Source organism: Chelmon rostratus, chromosome 22, assembly GCF_017976325.1.
Source record: "Chelmon rostratus isolate fCheRos1 chromosome 22, fCheRos1.pri, whole genome shotgun sequence".
NCBI classification, from domain to species: Eukaryota; Metazoa; Chordata; class Actinopteri; order Chaetodontiformes; family Chaetodontidae; genus Chelmon; species Chelmon rostratus.
This window is the reverse complement of record NC_055679.1, coordinates 9,423,119-9,434,407: the sequence shown is the minus strand read 5'-3', so window position 1 is coordinate 9,434,407 and position 11,289 is coordinate 9,423,119. Positions and strand designations below refer to the sequence as shown.

The following is an 11,289-nucleotide window of genomic DNA, read 5'->3' as shown; positions in this document are numbered from 1 at the left end:
TCTGCTATCAGAAGCCGGTGTGTTACCAAAACGCCAGTGTAAAAGCAGAGAAGTCATGTTTCCAATGGCTGAGGTTTTGTAAAGAGTTCAAGTTAAAGTATACAGACATTCTTAAAGTGATAGTTACAAAGTTGCCTTCGGGATGCTACAGAAATCCTCAGCAGTGTCATTTTAATTGACATTTTTTACAGAAAGCAGAAGTTCCTGAAATGCAGGCTACCTGATATTAAAGTGTCCGGTACTTCAATATGTGCAGTACTGTATGTGTCTGCTAGACAGTTGTGACAGATAGGAAGGCGTTATGTACTTTGGAACCCTCTGGGACTCTGGCCCCATGGCTCATCAGCTCCTGGATGGTCATCCAGTTATCCAGGATCTTTTTGTTTCGTTTCTTCATCATCTTTTTGTGACTGAGCTCCAAGATATTGATCTCCTTCCTGCCCTCAGCTCCACTGGCTGGCCCCTCCTTCAGACACTCGAGGCGGCTCTTTTGCATGAACTCCCTCCTCTTCCTTTGCTCCCTGGCCCGCGCCAAGTGCTGCTTCCTCTCCTCTTTGCTCCAGTAGCGACCCATCTTCATCTCACTCATAGCATCGTCGTCTGTGGTCATGCCTCCGCTCCTCTCCTCTCGGATCCGCAGCGCCCGCTCCCTCAGGATGCGGTCTCGAGCGGGCCGCCGGGCCACATAGCGTGTGCCATCAGCTCGTACTTTGACCTTCCACTCTAAACGGGGTTCCCCAGGGCGTCCGCTGCGGTGCACGGGATCTCGGCAGACGCTGAGCAGACTCAGCTGGCTCTGGGAATACTCCAGGGATGAGTGCTGTTGTAGCAGCTGCATGTAACTCTGCAACACAGATATCATTGTTAGAACAGAAGTGTCTTCAAGGCATATCAGCATTAGGTTGACACGTTCTTGATTGTACCTACCTGAAGTTGCCTGGATCCTCCCTGGCCTTGATAGGGGGTTGTCTGATATGAAGAACCATAGGGAATCCCTCTCCTGGAATCTCTGGTCCTCCCTTTCTTTTCACACCTCTCATCGTCTGCAGGCAGTGCAGGGTCTGACTCAGACCGGGAAGGGTTGCTCTGGTCTGGGCTGCTGGAGATAACAGAGCCTGGGTCTGCTGGTCTGCTACGACTGGGTGTACCCTGGGGCTTGGGGATAGGAATGGGGCTGGAGGGCGTGGAGGAAGCCAGTCTGAGGTTTTTCTGGTTGGTGATGCTGATGTGCCTCTGCAGAGAATGATCAGGAGATCTCTCCATACCGAGTGGTGTCGACCGTGCACTCTCCGCTGTGTTGTAGGCACTGGAGCTGTCTTTCTCTCGAATCTTATCGCTGTCCGACCTCTCTGGGTGTTCGTGGATGTCGGCTAACCTGCCGTGTCGCTTGTTTCCGTCTTTGGGGCTCCGTCCTGGTGAGGATGTGGGTTGTGAGGTCTCCAGCTGGTGGGTCTGGCGGAGCTGATGCGCCTGCATGATGCTCTGGCACTCGAGCTCAATGCTGCGCAGCTCCTCATTTAGCATCCTCAACTCCTGCTCCACTCCATTTCCTCCTCCAACATCATCTACATCATCTCCATCCCCTCCCCCTTGCTCAGTGAGACTACACTCTATACTGTGTCGAATGGAGTACACCCCACACTCGCCTCCATTCCGGATTTGACACTTGAGCTCCAAGAGTTGCTGGAAGCGATTCTCTAAACCCAGGATCCCACCTCCACCATTGCGAATACTGACCACCCCTTCATGACCTTGGCCTTTCGACAATGTCCTCGGACCCTGGGTGTCCGGTGGCACTACAGTCCCTCGTCTTGTGTGTGGATTATCTGCCCGCCATCGGTCCCTCAGGCAGTGGGCTGGGGTCCTCCTGTGGAGTCTAGCCAGCAGGGGTTGGTGTTCTGGACTGTCTGTACTGCGTCCAAACCCACTGTCTTTGTCTTGATTGTTGGAGGAACAGGTTGCAGTGTCTGTTGTCATCTCTTCTTCAGTTTGATGCTGTTGTATGAAGGAAGATAACAGTTAGTCCTCCTCAAAGGCAATTTTATTCATTTGCAAGAGCTTCTTCTTGCATTTGATGCAGTTGATGATTTTATTACACAGTGCACTGTGGTGGGAGAATGATCAACCAAGTATCCCCAGGAACTAAGTCCATATTGGATGATTCTGCGCCTTACAAGAAAAGAAAAGTTGCCATGCACAGATATTGTAGAAAGCAAGAATTATTAAAACATTTGCACTGAATGTAACCCAAAGTTTTGTGGAATCGTGCAATATCAACATTCCTGTCTGGCAACTTGTTCACACAAATCAAATCCCGTGCTCTCTACTATCCTTCCTCTTCTGTCTCCTTCTTTAATTTAGTCTCTCCTTGCGTCCTACCCTGCCGCCTTTCCTCCAGCTTTGCCTGACACCCTTCTGCCTCCTTATTGGACATTTGTATCTTGTTTTGGTGTATTTCTCTTAGCTTACGCTCTCACCTTAACTCCCCTGTCAAAGTTGTGTTCCTTCTGCTTCCTCCTCTCCTCCAGGATCTCCATCTTTAGCTCTTCCACAAGCTCCTGTTGCTCCTCATCAAGCCACGCTTCCTCCTCCAGCTGAAATCACAACATCTTGTCAGAAACTCTGTCTCTCTCTCTGTGTATCTATGTGTGTACGTGTAGAAACTCCAGACCATCATGCTGACAGTTTGAAGGAAAGGAAAAGGCACTTAGCGGGCAGCTGTTGCTATTTGACAGGACATAGGTTGTCAACATAGGGCAAGGAGCCTGTGTAGGTGTGCGTGTGTTTACCTGGATTTCTGGTCTTGTCACGAGTAGTATGATGCACCTTGCTTCTTCACTTGACAGCAAGGCAACAGCTTTCTCTCTGTCTTGCACCTCACAGCCATTAATCTGTACATCAAAGACAAATATAGGTGGTCATGTCAAGAAGAAAGAACATGCAGTAAATCCCAACCACAACTGCAAGACAGGACAATCTGTACTTTCATCATCATCCATTTAACTGACATGCATGAAAAGCTGAGCATAATACCATCGTTGGGAACCATTGTTACCATTTTTGCAAGACACACCTTGAGTAATCACATGCTGACACCTTTTTTCTCTCTCACTCTTTCTGCCCATTTTCTCCCTCCATTAGTCTCTTTTTCACACTCGTCTTTCCTCCTTTCTCCCATCACTTCCTCCGGCGCTACACAATCCCTAGGAAAGGCCTGGGTCGGCTGCACGCTTGCAAAGGGGAGTCAATTGTGAGTGTGTAGTCCGACCTCACGAGAGTCTGCTCTCACTGCACATCCAGACACACAATTAACTGTTCTTTGACAGGTGGCGTTCATCTTTTCCTCACTAGAGTAATGGGGCTGTCAGAACAAGATAATAGGGGCAGGAGTACAGCAGGCCCTGCTCCCCACAATCATTTACACACAGAAACACTACAGTGAGAGAATAGAGGTACTCAGAGTGTTACACTATATGCAATAAACATGGAGGAGAGGTAATGTTGGTACAATGTTGTTCCCACTGGAAGCAACTTGAAATATTACTTACTGAGAGGACATATAGGAAGTCAACACCAAACTATATTTTATCATCATGTTTAATAATAATATCTTAGAATATCTCATTTATATAAATGAATAAGCATAAATAAGACACTACTAAAGGCCTCATAGACACTGGTGGTGCTCCAATGAATATTGGTAATTTTGGACAGTAAGTATTAGGCGTTTGTATAAATGTGATTAATTTTTGCTGTACTGCATGATTTCCTTTCATTCACATTGTCTATGTTTGTGCTATTTACATTTTATTTTGCATTTATATTGCCAGTTTTAGCTTTTTAACCCTCCTATTTTAAAATAGATTAAAATTTCCTACTCATGTTTTTCGAGACAACACACCATGTTGATGCATTCATAACAGTTTGAAATAATTTTGCGACAAACAAGCAATCATTATCTACATTTTGCATTAAAAACTGACATTGTGTGTGTGTTTTCTAACTTGACAAACAGGCAGAATGAGAAATCCGTTCGAAGTGTGTAGGTTTGGTGAAGTGCCTTGAGAACACTGCAATCAGAGACATGCTGAGTTGTTTACCCTGTTTTTATGGAGCAGGATGTTATGCCATGCTGACAAGTGAAGTTGAGTATATAGCTTCAAGCAACGTATTGGTTTTTGTCATGTATAAGCTCACTTTCAAAATGTATTTGCCACTGCATATCAGAATATGCTTTCAATGAATTCAACTATTAGCTGGATGTCAGGAGTATCCATACAGGTAGACAATACATACACATATGCACCCACATATAAGTATTTATCATCCATACTTTATAACATAGAGAGCATCATATATTAAAGACCCCAAGGTCGGGAGTTGCATTCACATAGGACCCTGTGCAGGAGATGCTACAGTAAAGAAGGAACAGACTTTGTCTCGTTAAGGGACGAGTAAGACTGGATACAGATATAATCCACAGTGAACAGGTCAAAGAGTAAACATAAGATGGCAACATTTCAGCTGTATGTGTTTAGAGAGACTATATTTCTTTTTCTCCATTCATTTGGCGCAAAAACACAATTGAAGTTCTGTCAAGAGCATGCAAAATCATCAGGTGTTGATTTAACCCTAAATCTCAAGCCATGTTGGCCAATCAGGACCCTGAAAAAGAGTTAAAACCGGAAGGCTACCTGCAACTAGAGGTCCTACTCTCCAAAACCGCCGATGTTGGTAGTGAGGTCTGACCAAAAACTGTATTTGTGTGTGGATGAAAAGGCCCAAATTCAAAGAAAAAGCCAGGTTTTAAAAAAATGCCCACCAACATGTGGACTAGGCATGAGACAGAGAGTGCTGGAGATGATGTAGTGCCAGGCGTAACGGCGACTAGGGACTTTAATTTCCCTTGTAAAACGAGGTTATTAAATATACATATGCTTGCCAACACTGGAGACACCAGCAGCTTGGCTTTCCTCTCAAAAGGCTGCCTTGCAAGTGGCTTGGAGGATAAACTTGAGCGCGTTTGTTCAACACAGACAACAGAAACAAGAAGTGGGCGGGTGATATCGAAGATATCATCCTGCCAGCGATGTAAAGAATGCTACTGCTTAAACCCCGACATGTTACAAGCCATGTGAGTTCATAATATAACCTGCTGTGAGTGCAGTTGGTGAGTGAGATGAAAATGGGCACCTGTAGGATACGATCCCCTTCCTTGATGCGTCCATCTCTGGCTGCTATACTGTTTGGCTCCACCTGCACAAAAGAAGATGAAAATCAATGCTGACAGCCGGTCATTGTGTTTCTCTGAAACGCTGCTGATGTACCACTCTCTCACCACTGCTTTCTCATCTCTGCTGTCAGGAATAAGAGTGTGTTTTTTCATGAAGAGAGGATGCTTATTTTCTCGCTGGCAGCCTCGTATTTTTACGTACAGGTGGCTTTTCACAGGTTGTTGGTGCTGACTTGTATTAGTGTTTCTCATCCGTGCTGAGTTTAGTAGCTGGTGGTGCTGTCTGAGAATCCTTGACATCATACAAAAGAGCATGTGAGTGTAAATGAAGCATGGGAGAAAGAGCATGGGAGACAACAGAAGTCCCAATTGTTTATGGCACGATTCTATTTCAGTTGAATGGATCGACACCTTTTGAAGATGCATCCCAGTGGATACGCAGCAACACTACAAGCCCCCGATAACAAAATAATAAATAATCATTTCATAAACTTTGTAGTTCTTGCATTGAAGATCAAGAGAAATAGCGACGTGCAGGGGGGGAAAAAAGTGGAAATGGAGGGAAAAAAAATCACGCACTTCTCAAAGTCTCACCAATACTATCCATGCATCTTAATGAGGGAAATTAGCATTTTTATCCTTTTTATCAAACACACAAAAATAGATGCGATCTGTCAGTGGGAGACCGCTTTCACAATCTGTTGAGGTTCAGCAGGTGTTGGTGTTGTCTGCGGTTTTTGTATTCAGATTCTTCGTCTGGTTTAAGAGGAACAGGTTAAAAACAGAGAAATAGCTGGTAGAGTTACAGTTTTTACACACGATTAACTGCATAAAGACTGAAAGGAGCTTAATATATTGCAGGTCTTTTGTACTTTGCCATTTATATCCTTATGGTAACGTTCTGATCCTCATAACAGCTCTTACTTTTCACACGGTCGCCTTTTTTTTTTCATTATGGGATTGAAATTGCACCTGCAGTCAGACTAAACATCTTTATAATTCAGTTTGTAGTGCTTAAAGCCCCGATAATTCAACGTAACGCAATAATTTTTCTCCTTTTTGTCCTATCAGGTTTTGTAAGAGGAAGTATTTTTTCTGAGCTGCAAATCTTTTTAAATTTTCAAAAGAAACTCTAATGTGTTGCCTCTTTGTGTTGTGTGTTTGGTATTCAGAGGGGGTACAGTTTTTGGGAAATTGGGGGTGTTGAGGAGGAGAAGGTCGTCGCTCAGAGCTAATTAAAACCTTCAATTAGAACATGTTAAAGGAGGAGGAATCACATTTCAAACCTGACTTCCTCTTTGGCCATGCGTGGCCCATTCAGAGTTGCTATTTGACTGGCAAACATTTTTCTCCCCTTCCTCCCTAATTCGGTTCGACTTGCTCCCTGCTTCAGGATGTAAAGATGGGAAATCAAATGGGATTTCATGCCATTTTTTTCTAACTTCCTGCTCCAAAGGAGACTGATCATGGCGCCCTAAGTTTCATTGAACAAACATGCAGGCTTGTCTTGATCAGACTTCATCAGGGAGTGCTTTTTTATACTCCAGTGCCTCTCTGGACACTGCAGTAAATATCTGTTTTGTAGTAGCTAATTGTGTGACAGGGGGAAGCAATTACCATCAAACCCTACAAAGAAAACACTTAAATGTGGTGCCAGGGTCTAACATTATTTTTCAAGTACAGCTGTCAGTGTAAGGAACTAAATCACATCCGTCCCTACCTGGCTGACATAGATGCCGGTGTCCTCCTCGTCGTCAGTCCTGTAGCACAGTGTCAAGCCAAGCTTCTCCTGGCTGTTCTGCCTGCACAGCTCCACCTCCTGTCACAACACACACCAATAAACCAACAATGGTTTAAACCAAACATGTTTTCCCACGGTGCACCTGTTAGGAGCCTATGTTTTCCCCAGTGGATTTGATGGATTCCAAAACCATATCAATTCAAACACTGAGTTTATTCATCTGTTTTACAGAACAGCTGAAATGACACCACCCGTGGGAGATGAGGTCCAACTTGATTGTTGTGCTCTACATTACCGTTACTAATCACTTTGGGAGTGTTTTGTTGTTCCGTGGTGGTGAATTTTGCTTCAGGCAAAGAGAATCTATGTTAACTTTCAACTGTTGTGCAATATTTACACACACACGCACACACACACACACACACACACACATATACATACATACATACATACACACATAACTAGTAAAAGCGTTCATCAAGATAGCTGGATAAACAAAACAAATATTTACATTGATGTGCAGCAGATACCTACACAGTAAACATCACAATAAACATTTATTCTTTATTTTGATAAAAAAAAAAAAAACATGATGTTTCTGGCAAATATATTTGCTCTTGCAAATTAGTATGAATATGGACGTGATTTGATTGCAGTCTTCCAGATTGTTGAAATTTCTCTTTGCTTCACATCTTTTTTTCTTCTTCTTTTTTATCCTCTTTGGGGCAGTGCAACAAGCTGTAACTTGATATATTAGCATCTTATATGGTGATATGGCTAACATGTTAGAAAACAGTTGCCTGTTCACACATCCAGCAGACCGGTAGTAAATTTAGCATTCATTTGTTCTCCAGTACTAGACTCTCCTTTCAGCTCTTTTTTGTTCTCCACCAACACTCACAGGCTGCTCCACCTTCACCCACATTAAGACCTAAACTTGCAGACGTCACCACACTAGAACTCAACCCAGCACAAATAAATGAGCATGTAGACCCACAAACAGAGCCCCAGAACGCCTTCTGTACATCAATGGAATAAAAGCCTGTTAGTATCAAACTGAATCCAGCATGTGGCAACATACAGGGCAGGTCTTTGATGGCTATAGTGGTGGTATTTCACCGGCAGGCCCCCCTCCCGCAGGAAAATTCTCTAAATTTAGCCCGACGAGCTACCGGCTCCTTTTGATCCCCGCTGTGTATAAAGGTAATCATGTAAAGATAACTCTGGGGGGTAATCTTTATTAACCCCACGCTGCCAAATTCATTTCAGCACGGTGAAGTTGTGAAAGGAGGGGAGTGGGGTAAAAAGGGGATGAGGGCCCCAGCCCCCTTTTTTTTCCGTCATGGGAAACCTCGATAGCAGAGATTGACAGGGGAAGTAATTAATTTCTGTGGCATTTAACCCCCTGTGCAGACAGCCCTGACCTTCAAAGGTTGGGCTGTGTTAGGAGTTTGTAATATGAAAACACGAGGCGCTGGTCTTGACAACCCACCAGTTTAGTTCACTGGCTGATTTGTACAAACCCTGACAGTGGAGAAACAGCTGCATGAAGTGGGATCAGATAGCGCTAACGCCTTCATGTCAGTGCACATTAGGTGGTCTGCTGGATTTTACTGGATTACTAGTGTCAGTTATCGTGGTGTGAAGCCCACGAGTGATCTCCAGATGCGCAGAGCAGTGGGTGCTGAAACTGTAGAGAGGCTCGATTAGTGATGATTGGATCCAAATATATGCGACGCTGAGTTTAAATTATGGCACAGCGGTGATATCTAACTAATGTCATGTGGCTTATTGCGACAATTGATAGAATTTAGCTACTTAATTTACAATATGTGTTTTGCCAATTCTCACTGGGAGAGCTGACATTTACCACATGCTACAGAGGCATAGGCATATGACAATAGGTTGAGCCCTGTCTGTTAAAGCCGCATTAAACATCTGTTAGTAACATTTCAGTTTAGTATGCACTGAACAGTTGCTTCATGTTTCATTGAAAAGAAATCACTGCCATGCTTAATGTTCATTGGCTCATTGTTTCCACTTTGCAGATGATGGCATCGTCTCAGCTGTCAGTATTTTACAGCAGTCTTTAAAGGGTAGTGATGATGATCCAGGCAGGAAAAGCTTATTTCTAATGACAGGTTTCCCACTGATACTGTGCTTTTCTTTTAGCTTCTCTTGTTTGTTAGATGTTTGTACATTTCATCTGCTTTTGTGCTACTTAGTCTGTGCAAACCAATTTAGTGGTACATTACAGGAGCATGGTCCCCAACAGCCCCACCATTGATGTCGGGGAGGGTGGTACCTTTTTAAAGTGTGACAAAATAACCGTGATGATGCCATCAGTTATCCTGGATTGGGTTAAAGACTATTGATTTTTAACAGAAAACCTGTTTTGCGAACTGGAATTTGAAAGATATAGGTATTTACCAGGCAGGGAGTGTTTAAGAAAAGATGGTATCCAGTTGCGTCATGGTAATTATAGGATCCAGCGATTTTAGCGCTTGCCTGACACCAGAGAGTAAAAGCCTTTGGTCTACGCTGCATTGATTTTGACCATTCTTCATTTAATCCGTGTCTCTCAAGTCGAACAACATTACAGAGAACAATACTAAATCGCAGGAGTCCCCCTCTCTTACTTTTGTGTTTGTCACTGCTTGATAAAAGGTCTTTCTGCTGCTTTGATCTTATTTTTTCATACTTGCACTCAGTAGGACTCTTTTTTTTTTTCTTGTACCACCCGTTACATACCAATATTTTTTTGTTTTTGAGGATTAAAAAAAAATCCAGCCTTTGATGCTTGCCACCCGTTGACGACGCATAATTAAGACATGTTTATTTTGATTAATCTGGCAGGCAGCTAACTGGCTGCTTTCTGGCAGACTGCTGCCACTTCATTAACAGCACTGTGTAACCTGGTGACCAAACAGAGCGTTCATTAAAATCTGCCATGATTCAACAATTCTTTGCTTGGGAATTAGATATTAATATCCAAAAGGGGTTGCAACTGTGAGAACACGATTAACTCAGATATTCGCAGTATTTTTAGTCACTCTGGGAATTTGAATTGGAATGGCTTGCTATTCTACTGTGAACTTTACTTTTTATCTTAACAATCAAAGCATCTAATAACACTGTGAGATCTGAAACTCATTTTCTGCATCTCCTGACTGCTTGGCGTTATTATAGTTTGGTGGGTTTGGCAGAAGTAGCAGGAGTATTATGACAGCAGGAGTACCCATGTGCACGAGCAGTTGGAGGTGAAGCTAAACCTGTCAGAAGTAATGTTCCTGGGAACTGCAGCCCTATTCTGTTTCATCCGAGAGAAAAGCCATTCATGTTTCAGTTAGATACACACGGATGGACAGAGGTAAGTGAGGATGCCTGATTTGGTGTGTCTATGTCTGGCAGGTGGGGGTGGGAGTTTGACTGTATGTGTGTGTGTGTGTGTGTGTGTGTGTGTAAAGCTGACCTTGTTCTGATACTACTGCTATTACCGCACAGACCTGCACCCCTGCTCCCACCCCTGACACACACAGGAGACTCTTTCATCCAGATGACGCTGTAAGGTAAGGCCACAGCTGGCAGCAGAGGAATCCTAATGACCCACAATGCAGTTCACTGAACCAGGAAGTGCCTATTAAACCAGGGGGGGTTTTGGGGGGGGGGGGGGACTGACAGTTGCAAACATCACCCATCACTGTCACCTGGCAGGACCCTGAGGTCCACTGTCTGAGTGCCATGATGCATCTGTTGCAATGGATTGACTGTATGGCACAAATGCAGCACAGAACAACCTCTGATCACAAGATTTTCAAAGCACATCTTGAGCAAACATGACTGGTGCTGCTCACTGAAGACAAATATATATATCTAAATAAAATAGCAGGTGGATTTAACTCTTATTTTGAGTTGTCATGTCAGTGTTTACATGCTAAATTAATATGGTGAACAGGCTTAACGTTGCCTGCGAGACATCAATATGTTAGCATTGTAATTATTAGCATGCCAACATTAGCACTTACCTCAAGGAGCCTATGGACAGCCTCAAAAAATGCTAGCATGGCTGTAGACATAAGGTCATGTTAATTATTAATCCTGAAAAAATGTCTTCATCTTAGGGGCAATATGGAAGTGAATGTTTTTTAAAGCATTGGAGTTACGTATACTAATAAATGAAGTGTAGCTTTAATGCATATTGTATTGTAAAGAAGCACCAACTGTGCCTTTCCTATCTAGCAATGTGTGACTGAATTATGTTCACAATCTCCTGCAAAAGCCTCTTATTTAGAACTAAGGTTTAGTTGTATTGTGC

General features: G+C 43.5%; 1 protein-coding gene across 1 annotated transcript in view; it reads right to left on the bottom strand.

Annotated features, from left to right (window-relative positions):
- Positions 1–271: 271 nt before the first annotated feature.
- Positions 272–11,289, bottom strand: part of pdzrn4 (PDZ domain containing ring finger 4) — a 35,242-nt gene continuing 24,224 nt past the window's right edge. Inside the window, exons 4-9 of the mRNA XM_041964118.1 lie at positions 6,954–7,052; positions 5,194–5,256; positions 2,790–2,891; positions 2,478–2,594; positions 928–1,995; positions 272–844 (exon numbers count right to left, since the gene is read on the bottom strand). Of these exons, the coding sequence (XP_041820052.1) occupies positions 272–844; positions 928–1,995; positions 2,478–2,594; positions 2,790–2,891; positions 5,194–5,256; positions 6,954–7,052 (2,022 nt within the window). The remainder of the gene's footprint in view (positions 845–927; positions 1,996–2,477; positions 2,595–2,789; positions 2,892–5,193; positions 5,257–6,953; positions 7,053–11,289) is intronic.